General features: G+C 41.8%; 1 protein-coding gene across 1 annotated transcript in view; it reads left to right on the forward strand.

Annotated features, from left to right (window-relative positions):
• Nucleotides 1-22,396, forward strand: part of CDS1 (CDP-diacylglycerol synthase 1) — an 84,728-nt gene that overhangs the window by 15,119 nt on the left and 47,213 nt on the right. The window contains exons 2-3 of the mRNA XM_062199899.1: nucleotides 8,994-9,121; nucleotides 17,666-17,762. Coding sequence (XP_062055883.1) covers nucleotides 8,994-9,121; nucleotides 17,666-17,762 — 225 coding nt within the window. The remainder of the gene's footprint in view (nucleotides 1-8,993; nucleotides 9,122-17,665; nucleotides 17,763-22,396) is intronic.

A 22,396-nucleotide genomic window follows, 5' to 3' on the forward strand; every position in this document is an offset into this window, starting at 1 on the left:
CTTTTCAATCCCAGTGTTGGGTAGTCACTTAATCATCTTTTGTGGACCATTGTTCAGGAACTTCAAATGACATTCAGTAAACTGAACACATTTAAAGAACTGACTTTGTTCAAGCTATCGTAATAGAAGTAGCCTATATTGGGTGGCTTAAACAACAGGAATTTATTTCTCACACTTCTAGGGTCTGGAAGTCCAAGGTAAAGGTGCTGGCTGATTTGGTTCTTGGGGAGGGCACTCTTCCTGGTTTACAGGTAGATGCCTTCTTTCTGAATCCTCACGTGAAAGACAGAGATGTGATTCTCCTTGTGTCTTTTCTTCGGAGGGGTCTGATCCCAGTCATGAAGTCTTTGTCCTCATGACCTAATTACCTCCCAGAGGCTTCAGCTCTAAATCCCATCACATTGGGGATTAGCGTTTCTGTATATAAAATATGGGGGACAGGAACTAGCAGTCCATAGCAAGTACACTTTGGCATTTTTTTTTTTGTTTGAAGATTGATTGATTTGACAGTCAGAGTTGCAGAAAGAGAGGAAGAGACACAGAGGTCTTCCATCCACTGACTCACTCCCCAAATAGCACAACCACCAGCGCTGGACCAGGCCGAAGCAAGGAACTTCTTTGGGTCTCCCACGTGGGTACAGGGGCCCAAGCACTTGGGCCAACTTCTGCTGCTTTCCTAGGCACATTAGCAGGGAGTTGGACTGGAAGTGGAGCAGCCAGGTCTCGAATTGGGATCCCATATGGGATCTCATATGGGGTGCTGGTGTTAAAGGCAGCAGCTTAACCTGCTACACAAGGTTGGCCCTGTTGATTGTACAATTTTACATTTCTACCAATGGTTTATAAAAGTTTCAATTCTTAAGGGTACAGTAACAACAAAAAATAACTGTAGACCAATGTAAGTGCAAAAATCCTCAATAAAATACTAGCAAATAGAATAGAACCATATGTCAAAAAGATCATCCATCCTGATGAATGAGATTTATCTCAGGGATACAGGAAGTTTTAACATGTGAAAATTAATAAACATAAATCATATCAACAAAATGGAGGATAAAACCATATGATTATCTAAACAGATTCAGAGACAGCATTTTATAAAATACAACATGCTTTCATGATTTAAAAAAAAAAACTTTAAAAAATTGGGTATAGAAGGAATATACCTTGTACAATAAAGGCAACATATGACAGTGCCACAGCCAACATCATTCTGAATGGAGAAAAGCTGGAAGAATTTCCACTAAGGTCCAGAACCAGACAAGGATGCCCACTCTCACCTCTTTTCTTCAGTATAGTTCTGCAAGTTTTAGCCAGAGCCATAGGCAAGAAGAAATCATGGGGATACAAATGGGAAAGGAAGAAGTTAAATTATCCCCATTTGCATATAACATGCTTCTTTATATAGAGGGACCAAAAAGACTCCACAAAAAGACAATTATAACTGATAAGAGAATTCAGCAAAGTTGCAAGATATGAAATGAATATCATTCTTGTACATATACAATACTCTAGCTGAGAACCTATATTATAAGTCTCATTTACAATAGCTACAAAAAATGTAAATACCATGCGATAAATTTAACCAAAGATATGAAAGCTCTCAACGTGTGAAAATTACTGAACATTAATGGCAGAAATAAAAGACACAAAAACTGGAAAATTTTTCCATGTTCATGGATTAGAAAAATTAATATTATCAAAATGTCCATAATACCTAAAGCAGTTACAGATTCAATATGATCTCTCTGAATTCTGAGGATATTCTTTAAAAAACTAGAAGATGCAATCCTAACATTCATATGGAAATGCAGAAGAACCTGAATGGCCAAAACCAGTCTTAAACAATAAAAACAAAGCTGGAGGCATCATAATACCAGATTGCAAGACAAGCTACTGGGCTATTATAATCAAAATAGTTTGGTGCTGGTATAAAAATGGACATGTAAACCAATGGCACAGAATATAAACCCCAGAAATAAATCCACATGTCTACAATCAACTGTGACAATGTGCTAAACAAGCATTCCCTGGCGAAAGGACAATCTCTTCAACAAATAATATTGGGGAAATTGGATTTCCACATGCAAGAGTTTGAAACAAGACTGTGTACCTTACTCCCTATACAAAAATGGATCAAGGATCTAACCTGAAGACCTGAAACCATCAGACTTCTAGAGAAAGACACAGAAGAAACACTACATGACATTGGCCTGGCAAAGACCTTCTGTTTAACAAAGCACAGGCATAAAAGCAAAAAAAAAAAAATAGACAAATAGTTTTATATCAAGCTAAGAAGCTTCAACATAGCAAAGGAAATAACAAAGTGAAGAGACAACCGACAGAATGGGAGAAAACTATTTGTAAACTATGCATCTGATAAAAGATTAATATTCAGAATACATATGGAGTTTAAGAAACTCAACAATGACAAAACAATCCAGTTAAGAAATAGTAAAGAACTTAAATAGACATTTTCAAAGTAAGAAATATGAATGACTAACACACACATACACACACACACATAAATGCTAAGGATCACTAACCTCAGAGAAATGCAAATAAAAACCATGATGAGGTATCATTTTACTCCATTTAGAATGTCTGTCATACAGAAATCAAAAATTAAGAAGCACTGGTGGGGCTGGTGCTAAAGTGTAGTGGGCTAAGCCTCTGCCTGTGGCCCCGGCATCCCATACGGGCACTGGTTCATGTCCCAGCTGTTCTACTTCCAACACAGTTCCCTGCTACTGTGCCTGGGAAAGCAGTGGAGGAAGGCCCAGGTGCTTGGGCCCCTGCACCAGCATGGGGGACCTGGTAGAACCTCCTGACTCCTGGCTTCAGGTCAGTCCAACTCCAGCCATTCTGGCCATTTGGGGAGTGAACCAGCAGATGGAAGACCTTTATGTATGTCTGTCCCTCTTTGTAACTCTACCTTTCAAATAAATAAATAAAATCTTCCCCAAAAATGTAAAAAAACAAGCAGTGGTGAGGTTGTGGAGGAAAGGATACCCTAATACGCTATTGCTGGGAATACAAATCCATAAAACCATTATGGAAAGCAATATGGAGATTCCTCAGAAAACTAAAAACAGATCTAGCATATCACCTAACTATCCCACTCCTGGGAATATATCCAAAGGAAATGAAGTCAGCATATGAAAGAGATACCCACACTCCCATATTCAATCCACAGTGGCAAAGACATGGAAATCAACCTAGATATCCATCAACAGATGATTAGATGAAGAAAATGTGGCATATATACATGATGGAACACTGCTCAGCATAATGAAGAATGAACTCCTGGCATTTGTCACAAAATGAATGGAACTGGAGATCATTATGCTAAGTGAAATAAACCAGCCCCAGAAAGATATCACATGTGTTCTCTCACTTGTGGAAGTTACTGTATAGAATATAAAAGCAGCATGGATGTCACAAGATTTGGTATATGGTTATAATATTGCTTCACTGCATTTTAATGTACATGACAATATCCCCTTCTTTCTTCACGTTGTGATCCTTTTCATTAATTCTTCATTTTATGATATTAACATCCCTGTTTTCAAGAAAAAAAAAAAAACAACTGTGTATGTGTATCTAGATAGTATTTACATAAGAAGTGACTGTGGCAAAATGTCAGAAATTGTTAAATCCTAAAATTTCAAAACCATTTTATTTGAAAAAGTTCCTTAAACAAAACAAAGCGAAAAAAGAATTTCTATTGTTCCACATTTTCTCCAGTGCCTGATGTGTTCAGTTTTCTAAGCTTACCCATTCTGGTAGTCATATAGTAGCATCACATTGTGGTTTTGATTTGTATTTCCCTGATGACTAATGATGTTGGACATCTTTTTATGTGCTTATTTGCCATCTGTGTACAGCCTTTGGCAAAGTGTCTGTTCAAATATTTGCTCATGTTTTTTAATTGACTTGTTTTATTATTGTATTTGAGAAGCTCTTTATGTATTCTAGATGCAGGTCCTTTAATAGATATGTGATGTGCATGGAGGTGCCCTTTCCCAGCCTTGGCTTGTCTTCTCTTTCTCTTGGGGTGGACATCTGGTCTACGGGGCAGATAAGGCCCATGAAATCATTTGGTCTGGCCCTGCCAAAGCAACCGCAGGTGGGACTTGAAATTCAATAAGTCTATAGCAGGCTAATTTTTAAGCTGGTAATTGTGTATAGCCTGTGAATGATGTTATAAGTATCCAGTGGCTCTTGGCAGAAAAAAGAATGAAGTTATATTTACCATTTTTTTCCTTTGTGGATCATGCTTTTGTTGTCATATCTCAGAAATCTTTGCCTAACCCAACCAAAGTCCTAGAGATTTTATGGAAGTTTTATTGGTTTATGGAAATATGTATGATCTATTTTGATTTTATTTTTATAAATGGTGTGAAATCTGAAGCAGAGCTATTTTTTTTTTCCAATTGTTCCTGTATCATCTATTGACTTATCTCAGCAACTTTGTGTGATGATAATCAGTTGACCATGTAGACGTAGAACCTGGGACCTTTTATTCTGTTCCATTGATCTTTTTTTTTTTTTTTGTCTTTTATAACCATATCACACTATGTTTATTAGAGAACCCTGAAAAAAAGCTTTTGAAAATGAATAATATATCTTTCCCTTGATCTCTCTCTTATGCTCCTTCTCTCTCCCTCTTTTTCCCTCTTCGCCCCTTCCCTCTGGTCTGGCGGGTTTCCCCCAATAAACCCTTTCCCTTAAAAAAAAAAAAAAGAATGTAAGCCCTTCATCTTTATTCTTTTTTTGTCTCTTCTAATGTTCTTTTAGACTCAGTCTGTAAATTTCTATAAAAAGCTGGGATGGTTGTTGGAGTTGCATTGAATACATATGTCAGTTTGAAGAGAATTACCAAGTTAGTCTCCATTCTGCATGATTTCCACTCCCAGCTAGGTTACCGAGGGCTGTGCAAGCTTGAGTGTTTTACTGAACATCTCTGAGCCTAATTTTTTCCACCTACAAAATGGAGGCAATTATTGACTTATCTTTTTGGTAATGATAGGAATAAAACAAACCAATGTTTGTAAAAAGCTTTGCTTTTGTTTTCTATGTACACTTTTATTATACGAACTGCATTTACAGGTAATAAAGAGAATTTTTATTTTTTTAACTTTATGACACAGTTAAGCAAACATATTTTCATTCTAACTTCATAGCCGTATCAGAGTAGTTCCCTCGTCAGAAGGCCTTATTTTATCTAACTATAACTGAAGCCCTGAGCAAGGCCAGTTGCCTAAGAATTCTGGACTAGAGAGAGCAGATGAGAACTTACTTTAATCTTAAATGTTAGAATAAGTTGACAGACTTTTCATTCAACACGTATTTATGTAGTGCCTAATAAATGCTAGCCACTGTACTGGGTCCTCTGCTGGGCTCTTGGGATTCTTTGAGGCCAGTTTTGTCTGCATGAAGCTTATGGGCCACTGTCAAACACAGATAAGCCAATAGATCATTTTAATTAGAACAACAGGTAAAATAAATAGAATAATTGGTAACACAGTTGCAGAATACCTAACATGGAGCTAGGAGTTAGGGAAGAAATTTCTAAAGAATGTGAGCCTTGGGGAGGGTGTTGTGGCATAGTGGGTAAAGACACTGCCTGTGACACCAGCATGCCATACCGGTGCTGGTTGAATCCTGGCTGCTTCCCTTTTCTCCCTTCCAGCTTACTCTGCTAATACACCTGGGAAAGCAGCAGAGGATGGCCCAAGTGCTTGGGGCCCTACACCCATGTGGGAGACCTGGAAGAAGCTCCTGGCTCCTGGCTCCTGGCTTTGGCCTGGCCTCAGGGGCCATTTGGGGAGTGAACCAGCAGATGGAAGATCGTTCTCTCTCCCTCCCACCCTCCCTCTCTCTCTCTCTGTAACTCTGCTTTTGGAATAAATAAAACAAATCTCAAGGGGAAAAAAAAAAAGATGATGACCTTGAAAATGAGGCCAGGGTCTGACCTGGCAGTAGTACTCAGTCTTGGGGAACAGAGCACAGAGGTTTGGAATGGGGGGTGTGGGGAAAGGTGAGAGTGCAATTCTGTACTCTGTCCATGGAACAAACATCTGGATATGCGAGAGAGAACAATGTTGTGTGAAAACATGGGAGTCCTCAAGGAGAGACCAGAAGTGTGGTCCTCTGTGAGAAGCAGCAGAAGCAATGTTACGCAGTTGGGCGTTATCCTGATGGTTTTAGGGTCAGATCTGCAGTTTGGAAGGGTGCTTTGGCTGCCCTGTGAGCTGTGGACTCGAGTGGGCAGGACAGAGTGAGTGATGCAGCCCTGAGTGAAGGTGGAGGAGGGACTGGTGATGGGCAGGTGTGCTGCTCATTGACTGTGTTGGTTAAAGGAGATGCACGTGTTAAGTTGATGCTTATTTCTGACCTGAGTTGTTGGTTAACTGGGTTGGTGATGGTATTTTCTCCAAAGTAGGAAATACAGGGGGTGGCTGGTATGATGTAGAAGAGAGCAGTCAATTTGCCTGTGTTGGATTTCTACTGATGCTGGTGGAAAATCCACCTGGAAATGGTATATCAGGAGCTGGAGACACAGGTTTACAGGGAGTCATCAGTGTGCACAGGGATGGAGAGGGAAGTTGTGAGGATACCTGAAGTCATGGCCCAGTGTGGAAACCCAGGGTTGAAATTAGGAGTTGAGAAGGAGCAAGTTCTCTTTGACTCTCCTTAGCATAAGAATACTCTTGCTTCTTTTCCCTGATCTCCCATTACATTCTTGTTTTCCATTCCAAGACTAGCATCTTTGTAGTGGAGTGAAATACAAAAAAACAAGTGTTCCTGCTACTGAGTCCACAAATAATATTGCTCTAAAATGCCACTATTAAGGAATTATCTTTTATCTTTTGATTATTAGAATGAAATTGAAGGAGACTAGTTAAAACTTAAGTTTTTATATTTTTTATTTCTCAAAAGGACAAAATAGAAATCAGAAGCTTAGGAGCCAGCATTGTGGCATATTGGGTTCAGCTGCTGCCTGGGTGCCAGCATCCCATATGGGTGCTAGTTTGTGTTCCAGCTGCTTCCTGCTAATGTGCCTGGAAAGGCAGCAGAGGATGGCCCCAGTGTTTGGGCCCAGCCTTGGCTGTTACTGCCATTTGGGAAGTGAAACAGCAGATGGAAGATCTTGCTCACTCTATCTCCCTCTCTCTGTAACTCTGCCTTTCAAATAGATAAATCTTAAAAAAAAAAAAAAAAAATCAGAAGCTTAAATATTGTAGATAGAAGTAGCCAGCTTGCTTGGGTTGTAGTAGTTTGCTGTTACTGCCAAGTGCACTTTGAAGTGATTTGCAGAACTCTTTGCGCTTTTGAGGTGCACAATTTGAATTTTGGTCTAATGTTTTTATTTAAAAATGAGGAAAGCCTGAGTTTCCACAAGATGAATGATTTTCCCTTTGTCATAGTGCTAGTCAGGATAGAGGCAAAATTAGTTCTGGTAACTCCAAGGCTTGTGCTTTTTTTGTGGCATGGTGGTGTAGCCTTAGGGAGCCAATTCCTGTAGTCACTTCAGCCACTCACGCCACCCCTCTCAACACTCCAGGCAATGGAAGATGAAAAGAGAGTGGCAGGAAAAAGGTGAGCAAGTGATGTGTTCATTGCTGTAGATGTTGAAGACCTGCCGGCATGCTGTTCTGACAGCAGGTGCCCTGGTGTGTGATGAAGGATTGTCCTGTCTGGTTGTCTGTAAGTCAGCATCTCACTGTTTAAACTGGTGTGGGGCCAGCTGACTCTTCAGCAGTGCAGTGGCGATGCCACGTGTTTGCTTCATTTGTCATCTTTGGTACAGTGACACCCTTTATTTCATCACTTTTGATAGAAAACTTACACCTAGTAAACTTAACCTTACCATTTCTCCATGAAAACTGAAAATACTCTTTGAAGGTGAAAACCTGATTTGGTAAGCCACTCAGCAAGAAATCAGAGGATGTGATTCAATCACAATAATAGCTTTCCACCTGGATTTTACTAAGTTCTTGGCACCAGGTGAAGTGTTTCCTTTTATGGATGAAGAAGCAAATAAACGGAGTAATGAAATTTACCAATCTTCAGAGGTAATTCCTCAACGTCCTGGATTCCTAAGGTCATATCTGGCCCAACGTTCTGCTTGGTGCTCCACCTGCTTGAGTTTGGCTCCTGTGAGGATTCTCTTTCTTCTGCCCCAGCTCAGCTTCCTCTCTCCAGTTTTTCCCCCAAACAACACTCCCAAGGCTCTTGTGTGTTTACTACTCTTTACTGCGGGTGGCCAGGGTGTGCATAGGACTGGGAGAGTTGGGTGAGGTGGGAGGACACTTGGGAGTGGGGCTTGTTACCCAAGTCTCACAGCAAAAGGAACAGCCTCAACAGTAAGTGTGAGATGACATCTCTTCAAGCTGCCAGGGCTCACCCTGTGCCTGGAAATACTCCAGTGACCATCAGAGGACTCATAGCACCCATCACCCCTACCATGCACACACAGCTCCTGTACATGCACGCTTCACAGCTAGTTTGAGGTTGAAATAAAACTTTTTTTTTTTAATTTATCACCACCGAAGCACATGCTTATGGTCATGGTTTACCTATCAGTAAAATAGAAATGATAAGATTCATTTGTTTGGTTTCATTGGAATTATTTCTTAAGGGTCTAATCAAAATGATGGAAATGAAAATGCTCAAAATGTACATAAAATGTTAGGCCTGTGTAAGATATTATTCTCCATAGAAATAACACCCATTTGTATCTCAGTTAAGTAACAAAAATGATAAATATTTTATTTGGATAGGTTTTAGCAAAGATAATTAAACTTCCCTAACGAAAAGCTTAATAGTGCTTAGATAATCAAGATAAATTCATAGCAGTTTCTTTGTTTCAGATTATGTAACTAAGTATTCCATACACTGAGCAATGAATGAATGCATTGGCAAGCATGGGCTTTTAAAAAAAAAAAACATTTTGCAAACTGATTTTCCTTTTTCTTTGATTTTAGGAAACAGATATTGATGACAGATATGGAGATTTGGATTCCAGAGCAGATTCTGATCTTCCAGATATCCCACCGTCCTCAGATAGAACTCCTGAAATTCTCAAGAAAGCTCTGTCTGGTTTATCCTCAAGGTATGGCTGCATGAAGATGGGTGTATCTTGGTGTACAACATAAGCTTTAATGTTTCTTTGTCCATTCAATATGCTTGGCTTTTTGTGACTTCTGCAACCATGAGAGAGAAGGCTTATATTTGACCATGGAATAAGAGATGTGCAGCCCTCCTTTTAATCCTTAAATCCTCGTAAAATTTGTGACCTGCCTTGTGGTGCACTGGGTTAAAACACGCTAGTGTCACTGGCTTCCAGTCCTTGCTGCTCTGCTTCTGATGCACCTGCCTGCTCATGTGTGTGGGAGAACAGCTGATGATGGTCCAAGTGCTTGGTCTTCTGCCACCAACATGAGAAGCTGGGATTGAGTTATTGAACCAACAAATCTTTTTAAAGGGAAAAACCTGAAGTATGAGAACACCATGTCTGAAGGTTAACTGTTCAAGGTTATGAAACATGCAGGGTGTGGGCTGGCATTCTCGCCTTATGTGTCAGATTCTGAAGCCGAATGATGTGTCTACCATGTCAGCTTGGCTACATTTTTGGTACTGGGAAACCTAATAAAGAAAATTCCATGCTCTTTGTTCCCTGTTTTCAAGTACCAGACAGAATTAGATTGGATTGTGTGAATCTTCACAATCCTTTACATTTTGTATTTGTGCTGTATTTTTAGAGGCTTAATGACCATAGAATTTCAGTTAATATTATATTTCCCTTCATTTCCTGCTTTAGTAATATGAATTAGAAACTTCATAAGGAAAAGTAAATAGGTGAAATGCTATATATTGGTGTAGAAGAATGGTGTTTTCCAGCTTTTTTTTGACTGTGACACACAGTAAGAAATACATTTTACACCATACCCCAAAAGATACACAAACACTCAATTTCACCACCCCCAAAATGTTATAAAGTAATTCTTGGCTGTTACCACACGTGCCTTCTGATTTCATTTCTGTGTGGTGCTTTTCTGTGTAGTTGCATACGAAGTGCCGGATGCAACTTGCTAAACTGATTTTACCACCCGTGGGGTCGCAGCCTGCTGTTTTAAAGCTCTGGGTCAGTCATTTTGACCCAGTCCAGAGGGTCCGAACACGGGATCTTCGTCCGTGTGGCGTGGGGATGCCTCACCCACCCGGCACGTGTGTGACTTCTGGTTCACTTTCTCATGCACCTTCACACGTTGAGCTGACGGAGCCTCTCTGGATCCTGTGCATTTGGACACTTCTCTGCATAGGCATGACTGAAGCATGGACAACCCTGGAGAAGGGTGATTGGACAAAATGGGCGTGATCTAATTGCTAGTGGATTAAGTGGATTTCTCCCAGCCAGGGCTGTCATTCAGATTCTTCCTGGTTCCTTCTCTCCAGCTGTGAGGCAGAGCTCCTTCTAAAGTATGGATCAGCCGGAGAAGGACAGAGAATTTCTTTATGGCCGGCTCCAAGACAGAAAGGTGGGGGGAGGTTAGAGAATATTTTTAATTTCTGTATTCTGCCTTGAGGAAGGGGAATTCTAGTTTCTATTGTATGCCCTAGGGAGAAAAAAGGAAGAGAGAGACTTAGCTGTCTGAGGCCTGCCTCTGAGGTCTAAAATGTCCCTACATATTCTAGGCACTTAGGAAACAACAAAGCCGATGGGAGTTTGGGGCCAGGAACCGTGGAGATGAAAATACAGCAAAAAATCACAGTCAGGTTGGAATAAATTGACTCAAGCGAAGTTTTCATCATTTTTAGCCAATTGAGCAAATCTTTGCTGTCTCTTGCTAGAAGCATGATGATCAATTTTATAGTTTTTGTTCCCAGTTGTTTTCATGACCTAGATATATCTTTGCTTTAAAATCTTATCAGGGCTATTTCGGACCTAGAAGTTTGTATAGTTGTTGTTTTGTAAGAATAATGCTGGATTCCTATGTGTCATCCATAGTAAGACCTTCCTTAATAATGAAGTTTTGTTTTCTGTTATAAAGTAAAAATACCAAATAACAGCATTAATATTTATTAGATGTATTCTTCATGCTAGACAATATTGCAAGCACTTTAATTTCTGAACTGATTTGTTTTTATAAATTTATATGAATTTATGTGAAATTTACATGATTTGCAGGGGGAAAAACTCAAGTATCCACCTACCAATACATAAGTATTTAAAATACTTTTGTATGGACTCTTTGAAGCTTCTTTCTTGTATATTACCTATTTCTGTGCATGTGTGTCTGTAATGTAAAAATTTGATCATACTTTTTCTACCTTGCTCTTTTCACTTTCATTTCATCATGTTATTAGGAACAGCATTTTGTGTCCTTAAATATTCTCTATGTACATTTTTTCTTAAAAAATGATTTATTTGAAAGGCAGAGTTACAGAGAGAGAGAGAGAAGAAGAGATCTTCCATTCACTTGCTCACTCCCTAAGTGGCCACCATGGCCGTGGTTGGGCCAGGCCAAAGCCAGGAGCCAGGAGCTTCCTTTGGTCTCCCACATGGGTACAGGCGCCCAAGGACTTGGGCCATCTTCCACTGCTTTCCCAGGCACATTAGCAGGGAGCTGGATCAGAAGTGGAGGAGCTGGGACTTGAACTGGCACCCATATGGGATTCTGGGACTGCAGATGGAGGCTTAACTTTATAGACCACAGCACTGGCCCCTCTAGGTACATTTAATGGCTGTATGATATGTCCATTCTGTAGCTGTAGTCCAATCTATTCACCTAAGCACCTCATGCTGGGCATTTGTTTCTAATTGTTCATGATTAAAAACAGCTTGGCATTCAACGTTTTTCTTTGTCATTATCTTCTTTATATTAAAAAAAAATCCATAATTATTTCCTTAGAGTAAAATCTTAAAAGCAAAATTGATCAAGGTTTCTGTTCATTTTTAAGACTTTTAATGTCTAATGGCACAAAGAGCATCCACTGTTGAAACTGAGGGGAGCCTCAGAGGTCTTGAATCACTTGGCACGTGTCCCAGTGCATTTCCTGGCGTGTGGGGCCCATGGAAGTATTCAGTAGCTCTGTCCTTGGAGCTCTTCTCCAGTGGACACTAGGTAGCATGTGGAGGTATTGTAGGTTGTCACAGTGAGAGTGGGGGTGCTCCTAGCATCTCAGAGGGAGAGGCCAGGAAGGCTGCGAATCACTATAGGACAGCTCCTCACCACAGATGGCTATCTGGCCCAAAATGCTGCTGGTGCTGGGACCGAGAAACATCCAGGTGTCACCTTACTACAAGCACATCCCCACGCCACATGTGCTTGTAGTTTCTCATGCCCTCTTCCTTTTCTGTGGGAACTTCCCATCCATTTCTGCCAAAAGCTGGGAGATGGACTTTTCTCACCACCCCTACTGTCTACCAGAGGGCCTCCCACCCTGCCTGTGCTCGAGGACTGCCTCTGGGTCCTCATTCTTGCTTTAAGTGATGTCGCCAGTCCAGATTCATGACCCATGATTCTTGTGCCTCTGGGAAAATGCTTTTTTAAAAATCTTCTCATTACTTCTGAAATAAAAACCACTTAAGAGGTGGATCTTTGATCTTGCAGGTAAGATGCCTGCATCCCATATGGAAGTGCCTGGGTTTGATATCCAACTCTGACTCGTGACCACAGCTTCCTGTTAATGCAGCCTCCTTTGAGGCAATGGTAATGACTCAAATGATTGGGTTTCTGCCACCCATGTGGAAGACCCATGTAGAAGACCTGGGTTGGGTTCCCAGTTTCTGGCTTCAGCCTCAGCCTAGCCCTGGATGTCACAAGCATTGAGTAGTAAGCTAACAGATGAGGGAATTTGTGCTCTCTTTTTTTCTCTGCCTCTTTTTAAAAATTTTTTTAAAAAGTTTATTTAAGCTATACAGTTTACTTCTTACCCTATACTCCCATCTGCCCACACTCCAACTCTTCTTCCTCCTCCCTCTCCCATTCCCACTTAATTTTTACAAAGATATATTTTCAGTTTAATTAATGATTATAAAGTTAGCCCTATACTAAGTAAAAGAGTTCAACAAATAATATGAAGAAAAAAAACCACTGTTCCTCAAGGAAAGAGAGAAGGGCTGTAAACAATCATTGAACCTTAAAAGGTCCATTTCACTCTAATACATTACATTTGAGGTACTCTACTAGTTGTTTCAGATCAGGGAAACCATATGATATCTGTCTTTTTGAGACTGGCTTATTTCACTAAGTATAATGGTTTCCAGTTGCATCAATCTTGTTGCAAAAGACAGAATTTCTTTCTTTCTTTCTTTCTTTCTTTCTTTCTTTCTTTCTTTCTTTCTTTCTCTCTCTCTCTCTCTCTCTCTCTCTCTCTCTCTCTCTCTCTCTCTCTCTCCCTCTCTCTCCCTCTCCCCCCCCCTTCAGCTTAGTAGTCCTCCATGGTGTATATATATATACCATAATTTCTGAATCCAATCAACAGCTGATGGATATCTGAGTTGATTCCAAATCACAGCTATTGTGAATTGTGCTGCAATGGACATAGGGTACAGATAATTCTTTGAGATGCTGATTTCTTTTGGTTTGGGTAAATTCCCAGGAGTGGGATGGCTGGATCATAGGACAGGTCTATATTCAGATTTCTGAGGTATCTCTATACTGTCTTCTGAAGTGACTGCATTCCCACCAACAGTGAATCAGGATTCTTTGTTCCCTACATTCTTGCCGGCATTTGTTGTTTATTGATTTCTTTATGAGAGCTGTTCTAACTGGGGTGAGGTGAAACCTCATTGTGGTTTTGATTTGCATTTCCCTGATGGCTAATGATCCTGATCATTTTTTCAAGTGTCTGTTGCTTATTTCAATTTTCTCTGTTCAAAGGCTGTTCAAGGCCTTTGCCCATTTCTTAACTGGATTGCTTTCTTGTTGTTGAATTTCCTGAGCTCTTTATAGATTCTGGGTGTTAACCCTTTATCAGTTGCATAGTTGGAAAATATTTTCTCATTCTGTCAGTTCCCTCTTCACTCTGCGGAGTGTTTCTTTTGCAATGCAGAAGCTTCTCAGCTTGATGTAATCGCATTTGTCAATTTTGGCTTTGATTGCCTGTGCTGTTTCTCTGTCTCTTGAATAAAACAAAACAAGAAAACCCATGATAGACATAGAAACCATACAACATTGTGTACCACATAACTGATTGGAACAATAAATATCTATTGATTTAAGAAAATTACTTTTGGGGCCAGTGTTATGGCATAGCAGGTAAAAAGCCACTACCTGCAATGCCAGCATCCCCTATGGGTGCTTGTTTTTGTCCCAGCTGCTCCACTTCTAATCCAGCTCCCTGCTAATGGCCTGGAAAAAGTAGCAGAAGGTGGCCCAAGTGCTTGGGCCCCTGTTACCCATGTGAGAGACCTAAAAGAAGCTCCTGGGTCCTGGCTTTGGCCTAGCCTGGTCCGAGGCTGTTTTGGCAATCTGGGGAGTAAACCAGTGGATGAAAGATCTCTCTCTGTCCCTCTCTCTGTGTAACTCTGCCTTTCAAATAAATAAAATAACTCTTAAAAAGAAAAGATTCATTTATTTATTTTGGAAGTCAGAGTTACAGGAAGGGCCAGGTGGAAGCCAGGAGCCAGGAGCTTCTTCTAGGTTTCCCACATGAGTGCAGGGGTCCAAGTACTTGGGCCATCTTCTTCTGCTTTCCCAGGCACATTAGCAGGGAGCTGGAGTAGCTAGGACTTGAACTGGCGTCCACGTGGGATGCTAGAGCTGTAGGTGGTGACTTAACCTGCTCTGCTACAGTGCCAGGCCCAATAAATAAGCCTTTACCCAAAAAAAATAATTACTTTTTAAGGGATTAATTATATTCTTAAAAAAATCTCACTTGTGGTTCCTGTTGGTCCAAGAGACAGTAGACTGGAATGAGTTTCTTATGCAAAACAGTCCATGAGGTGAGACTGGTTTGATGACTCGGACACAAAATTAGGGCTTTCCCTAATGTGATCATTGTAACTTGGTAAAAGAAATAAAAATTTTTGAATACAGAACCCAAACTGCCTCCTGTTTTTAGTAATAATGATTTTTGCCCCCACATGTCAGGCTTTGAGTTCAGTGCTTCTCCTCTGAAAGATGAGTTTTGGTTTCAGTATGTAGTTAGAATGTATGCACCAAAGTTCATGTATGCGAATGTTAATCCCTAATGCAACAGTGTTGGGAAATGGGACCTACTCCACTGTTGATGAGTGGATTGATGCTATTATTGTGGGAAGGGGCTAGTTGTCATGAAAGTGGGATTGTTATAAAAGTGAATTTAGCCCCCCTTGCTGCTTGCTGTCTTGTGCTTCTGCCTTCCACCATGGGATAATGCAGCCAGGAGGTCTTCACTAGATGCTGGCACCTTGATGATGGTTTTCTCAGGCTCCAGGTCCATCATTAAGAAACTTCTGAACCTTATAGGTCTCTCCGTCTTTGGTATTCTGTTATAGCAGCACAAAATGGACTAAGACATAGTACTAGTGTATATATATATGTGTGTGTGTGCGTGTGTATATACATGTATATATATTATATAAAGTATATATTATATATATATAATGTTTAAGTATGTCTTCATCTTTTATGTGCTTAACTTTGTATTAGGTATTCTTGAGAGTTGGAGGAGAATTATTTAAAATAAAGTAAGAAGATTAAATCTTTGATCTTAGAAGAGAGAGTTTTTTTTTGGGGGTGGACATATTTATATAATAAAAGACAATCAGATAAGTTTCTTGAGGGCTCAGATTTTCTGTTACTGGAAAATTTGGGGTAGATACGAAGATAATAGGCCCTTGTTTAAAATCTCTGGTTCTTAGCACCTACTGTTCTTTGAAGCTCCAAGCCAGACATTAGAGGAGCATGTGGACTTTGGCAACACCTATCTGGGGGTGGATTTCTGAAGCTTACATTGTGTGCTGCATTCTGGTAGAGGTCTTTGCTGATTCTGAGTCTCACAATCAGTTACAAAGATGGGTAAATGTGATTCTGGGTTCCCTAGCAACAGGACAGGTTTGTTCCCAGGGGCTCTGCCTTCTGGTCCCGTGTTCACCTCCAGTGAAGTTTGTGATCCAGCCCAGTTTCCAACTTCATTCATCAATGCACAGTTTTATATGCAAAATTAAATCTAACCTCTTAGCAGTCGTGTTTTTGGCTCTACGTCCAATATACATTTTTGTTTCAGTGCTCAAGCTTATAGGGTTTTTTTGTGTGTGTGTGTGACAGGCAGAGTGGACAGTGAGAGAGAGAGACAGCGAGAAAGGTCTTCCTTTTTTCTGTTGGTTCACCTTCCAGTGGCTGCTGCGGCCGGTGCACTGTGCTGATCCGAAGCCAGGAGCCAGGTGCTTCTCCTGGTCTCCCATGCAGGTACAGGGCCCAAGGACTTGGGCCATCTTCCACTGCCGGGCCACAGCAGAGAGCTGAACTGGAAGAGGGGCAACCGGGACAGAATCCGGCACCCCAACCGGGACTAGAACCCGGTGTGCCGGCGCCGCAGGTGGAGGATTAGCCTATTGAGCTGCGCACCGGCCAAGGTTATAGTCTTATGAGATAGCAAGGAATGTAATCAATATCTTATAAATCGATGAATTCAGCTAATATTTCTGTGACAAGAAGGGCATGAGGGCCTGTGCTTAGTATAATATAGGTTACTAGATGACTTTAAGTTGAATCAAAATCTCGTGTGACATAATTTAGATGCTATCATCTGAATTAATAAAGATCAGAAAATTCCTAAAGAGGAAACAGCAAAAGTTTTAAATTCAAAAGTGATTATGTGGGTGCATTCAGAAGTCCTAGGATGATTCAGAAACCAGCACTACGTGCTTAAATTGTTCTGGGTTTTCCAGGCAGCAGCTGCCAGCGCTGGTTATGAGGAGATCACATAAGGAGTGGTGATGTTTGTAGGGTGCGCTGGGGGGGAAGCCTGAGGCTGCTGGTGGAGGAGGGGCTGCTGGGCATCGCAGACACTTAGGGTAGAGGGCTAAGGCAGATCACGTCTCTGCAGGGTGTACCTGCTGGGAAGTTCTGTTCCAAGTCACATAAAAAGCCCCAAGGTGAGAAATTGTGTTTCTGTGAAAGGCTGTGCCTATAACTGAGGCAGGCAGGCTCCATGCTGAAGTGATAGAGGGAAGTGCCCTCTGCTGTGTCTGTAGCCTCTGACTGACAGCGGCTCGCTGGCCCCTTGCTCCCTGATGTCACTGAAGCCGCCTTGCTTCCTGCTGTTGGTTCTGTGTTACCCTTTATTCCTGTTCTCCCTGACGGGCCATTCTGGCTGTACTACCTTCTGAAAGTCATTCTGTTTTGCCTACCACTGTGGAGGACCGAGCATTCTCTTTCTTGCATCCTCACTGACGACCTAACTCCCACGCCTCATGATTCATCTGCACACATCGAAGGGAAATTATTACCTTTTCTTTGTTTAGTTATAACTGAAAATTTTAATTAAGATGTTGGTGAGTCAGTGGCTACTTTTTTATTTGGTTATTTGTTGATGTTATTATATAAAGTGAACCAGGCAATTCTAAAAGTGTAGACTGGGAAAATTCCCAAGTCTGGCTTTATGAAACCACATAAAAATGCTAAGAACATATTAAATACTAACTTCGTGAACATTTTCTTTGTAGGTGGAAAAACTGGTGGATCCGTGGGATTCTTACTCTGACTATGATTTCATTGTTTTTCCTGATCATCTACATGGGATCCTTTATGCTGATGCTTCTTGTAAGTCTTTGATGGCATCCTAAGTGTCTCTTGCTTTCTTTTTAACTGTGTATGATTGTAGTAGTTTGAGTAAGTCATAAAAAGGAAGATAATGCAAGACTCGGTACCTGCAAATTTAGTTCTTTTGAGTGTTTCCTGGTTCCTAAAATCATCTGGATTTACACTTTCTGTTTGAAAGGGACCATTCAGTGTGGTCCATGCAGCAGGGACCAAGTGCGCCTGATAGTTACAGGTCTGCGTCCAACATTGTGCCAAGCATTAGATGAAAGAATACATACACGACTTCAGCAGAGGTGTCCGCTGGCCAGATCCTTGGCTTCCAGGAACTCAGTGTAGTGGTGGAGACATTCAGGTCACCATGTGGCTGAGAGTATGATAAATAAGAGGGCAAGTCTAGTATAGGACACGTGAGAGGGCACAGTAATGCATTCTGAGGGAGAGCTGAGGACGGGCTTCCAGGGAAAGGGCCAACACTGAGTCCGAGTCCTGGAGGCCAGGCAGAGAAGGCGTTGCACGTGGGGTGTCGTGCTCCAGGAATTGATCACGAGAGAAGGCTCTCCCTGGGCAGGGTCTGTGGGGTGCCTGTGGGAATGTTGTCTAGGGACCAGAATGGAGGGGAGAATGGAGGCCACTGGGGGAGTTTGGGATTTTTTGTGTTTGGGAAGCCTAGTAAGTCACGAAGCCCAACAAGTATTTTAACCTCTTCATTCATTTAACTAATGTTCCTAGGATGCCTGCTTCATTCTAGGTATGGCCAGTTCTGGGGTGCAGTATGGTGGTGCTAAGAAAATGCACCTGTCTGTGCCCTAGTGGAGCTTGCTTCCTACCCGTACTTCATGATCTTTGTGTGTGTGTGTGTGTGTACACATATATAAAATAATCACATACTGCAATAAAGGTTTGAAAAGCATAATAACACCATGAGAGCAAAGGGTGAGCCTGTAGGCTGCCCAGAGACATCGTGCCAAGCATGTGAGCTGCCGTTGAAGGTCAGGTGAGAGCCAGTGAGGTGAAGGGAGGAGCCTGAGGAAGGATCCTCACAGGCAGAGGGTTCCTGGTGTCTACAGAAGCATGAAGCCACTAGTGCTGGGAACTTTTGTTCAACACATCAATCAACCAAGCAAGCATGGTGTAACAGTGAACAGTGAGGACCTGTACACTAACCCTCCCCTTTATTATTATTATTTTCTTAATTTCATTTCAGTTAATTAAGTCCCTTTTTAACTCTAGATTTATTTATTTAATTTATTTTGAAAGGCAGAGAGACAGAAAAAGAGAGAGAGATCTGCCATCTGCTGGTCTCCTCCCCAGATGCCTCTAACAACTGGGGCTGGGCCAGGCTGAAGCCAGGAGCCCAGAACTCCATCCAGGTCTCCTGGTGGGTAGCAGGGCCCCCAACTGCTTGAGCCATTTCCTGCTGACTCCCAGGTTGCACCTTAGCAGGCAGCTGGAATCCAAAACAGAGCCAGGACTCCAAGCCAGGCCCTCTGGTACTGGAGGCAGGCGTGTGAGCCACTGCACCAAATGCCTGTCCCTTAGCCTCTTCTTAGGTTCTAACCTCTGTTCTCTGACTGTGCCTGCCCACTTCTCCCTCTCTCTCCTCCCCACCCAGTCCTGTTCATACTGATGAGTTTACAAGCAACATGATATGGTTTTCCTTTAATTTTTTTACTAAGTTTTAAAATGAAATAGACATGGTTGAAAAAAGTCCCATCAACTCCTAAAGCTGCTAGAACAGCTCTTAGATGTGCTGCAAAGCCTCTTTCAAATGTCCTTTCATCCTTTCATTAATTTTGTACTTCCTTGGGGATATCAAGGTAAACTGAATAAGAGAAATACTTTCTTGGTTCTGTTAATTGGCTGACTTCTTAATGGGCTTTTCTCTGACAAAGGAAAGATGGATAAGGGGTAGGACAGTCACAGCAGAGAGCAGAGGATACTGAATTCAAGGCAGGCATGGTGGGTTGTTGTCCAATATGATTCCAGGAAGGGCCTTCAGCTCCCAGTCTTTTTTTTTTTTTTGACAGGCAGAGTGGACAGTGAGAGAGAGAGAGAAAGGTCTTCTTTTTTTTCTGTTGGTTCACCACCCAGTGGCTGCTGCGGCCGGCGCACCGCGCAGATCCAAAGCCAGGAGCCAGGTGCTTCTCTTGGTCTCCATGCAGGTGCAGGGCCCAAGCACTTGGGCCATCCTCCACTGCACTCCTGGGCCACAGCAGAGAGCTGGACAGGAAGAGGAGTGACCAGGACAGAATCTGGCGCCCTGACTGGGACTAGAACCCAGTGTGCTGGTGCCGCAGGCGGAGGATTAGCCTATTGAGCCCTGGTGCCAGCCGTTAGCTCCCAGTCTTCTCTGTGCACCTGCTGAGGGCTGACATAACCACCGTGGGCTGTAGGACTCAGGCCTTTCAGGAGCGAGTATCTGCAAAGCAGTCCCCGGTGCTGTGTAATGAATGACAAGACCTAGGGATGAGGGTCGAGGGATGGCAGGGGCTCAGGGAGGTGTCAGAGACCTGAGTGGGTCCCCGCTGAGTGGGACCAGTCAGGGTGGAGGGAGCACGGTAAGCCGGACACCAGAAGGCCTGGCCATCAGAAACTGCTAGAATAATTAAGTTTAATTTTTATTTATTTATTTATTTTTAAAGATTTTATTTATTTGAAAGAGTTACAGAGAGAGGGGGAGAAATGAAATAATTGAGTTTAAATGCACACTGTATAATTTACCTTTTAATAATGTATTAATATTTTTCTCATTGTGAGAGTTGTACATATATAGTAAAATTAACATTAGAGAATAGAGAATTAAAAAAAAAATCACCCCAACCCTATCATCAGCTACCAAAACCCAATTAGTACTGCCATCTGAAATCTTTTTATTTTTTGCTTTCTTTGATGTTTTAAAAAACATGGTTGTAATGTTAACTATCCTGCTTTTAAAACTAAAATACCACATCAGAAGTTCTGTGTTGTTCCCTGGCTTTTAGAACCATCAGCCTGAATAGATTCATCTGCTCAGTGGGATGTAGTGCGTCATAAGTTATTTAAGCCATTGTGCTATTTTTACATACGTAGCGTATGTTCTAGTTTTTATTTATCGTGAATGGCACTATCCTGAACCTACTAGAGCACACACACACACGTTCTATTTCCATATGCAGGGTGATTTTCTTAGACTAGATTCCCAAAGTGGAAGTAGGTGGTTTTACTGGGTGATCTTAGGTTCCTTAGTCCATGTGTCCAGATCTGAGCTTCTGTTCCTTCCTCCAGCCGTCCAGCACGAGTCTGCCTACTCTCTCAAGCCCTCTTGGTGTCACTGTGTCTTCCTTTCTTCCTGAGTCCTCAGTCTCCACAGCCACTAAATCCAGTCAGTTCAACGTCCTCAACGTCTTTTACTCTGCCCTCCATCCCTCTGCCGCTGTTCCTAGTTAGAGCCATCTTCAGCCGGATGGTGTTGTCTTGCCTCCCCTTGCCCGGCAGCCCCATCCGCCTCTGTCATCTCAGATGCTCAGGTCTGCTCACGTCTTCTCCTCCTCTCAGCTCCTTTGCACAGCCCCTTGTGCTGTTGCCATGCGTCCCACTGCCAGGGCCGGCCCTTCTCTTTTGCTCACCCACATCTTGCTCTTCCGGCACGTTGGAACTACTTGTACTCCCCTTACTGTGCCTCATCCCTGTCTACAGACGTGGCTCTGCACGTCTGCCTGTGGCCCACCACGGTCGGTCCGCCTCTCTGCGCGTCCATTTGACTGCCTCCATGCAGCATGGTGATGTGTGTTTCCTCCCAGGTAGACTATTCCTTTCTGAGAACAGATGCCCTTCAGTATTTCTGTGAGCCCTCAGTGGCTAGCACTTAAGTGTTGGCTGGTGATCTTAGCACTGCGAACACGTTCGTTGGACCGGTAAGACCTTCCAGTGTCCACTGCTACCAGTATTGATGGTGGAGTGTCTCGGTGTCTTCCTCCGCACCCTCACCTGCAAGATCCAGGTGTATTGTAAGGACTTTAGCATTTTAAAGCCCCTGTTTCCTCCCATTTTCTGTTTTCCTAGCAATCACCCAAGAGTTCTCCTTGCAAACTAGAATGATGATCACATAAATATGTGTGTACTATGAAAATTACTTTTTTTTCCCTTGCTCACTAGAATACCATATCCAGGGCTCACGGTTGTAGTTGAGCAAATGTGTTCATAAAAGTTGCGTCAGCACATTTGATATTTAAAAACCCTTTGGTTCTATAAATAGAATGTTTTTGCCATTTTACCTTAATGTTGAATGTTGTCCCCATTCCGTGTTTATTTTTGTGGAAAAATTACCATTGATGTTATACTCAAAGGTTATTTGAAGAATTACATTTAAATGCCCACTTGTCTTTATAGCACATTTAGGACTTTTTCCTCCAAGTACTATTTACAGTAACTTGGGACAATATTTTCTTAACATGTGGCTAAGGGGGACCCATTTACATTTTTAATTTTATTTGATTAGACATGGAAATGGTGTTGTGGGGCAAAAAATAGCTTAAGAATATCCTGAATGTTAAGTTTGGGAAAACTAATTTGTGGAAATGTTGAAAAAGAAATCCCAAAGAATATCCTTAGAGTTTGGTTAAGTTTTTTTCTGTAAAAGACCAGAAAGTTATATT

The sequence above is a fragment of the Lepus europaeus genome, chromosome 8, assembly GCF_033115175.1.
Source record: "Lepus europaeus isolate LE1 chromosome 8, mLepTim1.pri, whole genome shotgun sequence".
NCBI classification, from domain to species: Eukaryota; Metazoa; Chordata; class Mammalia; order Lagomorpha; family Leporidae; genus Lepus; species Lepus europaeus.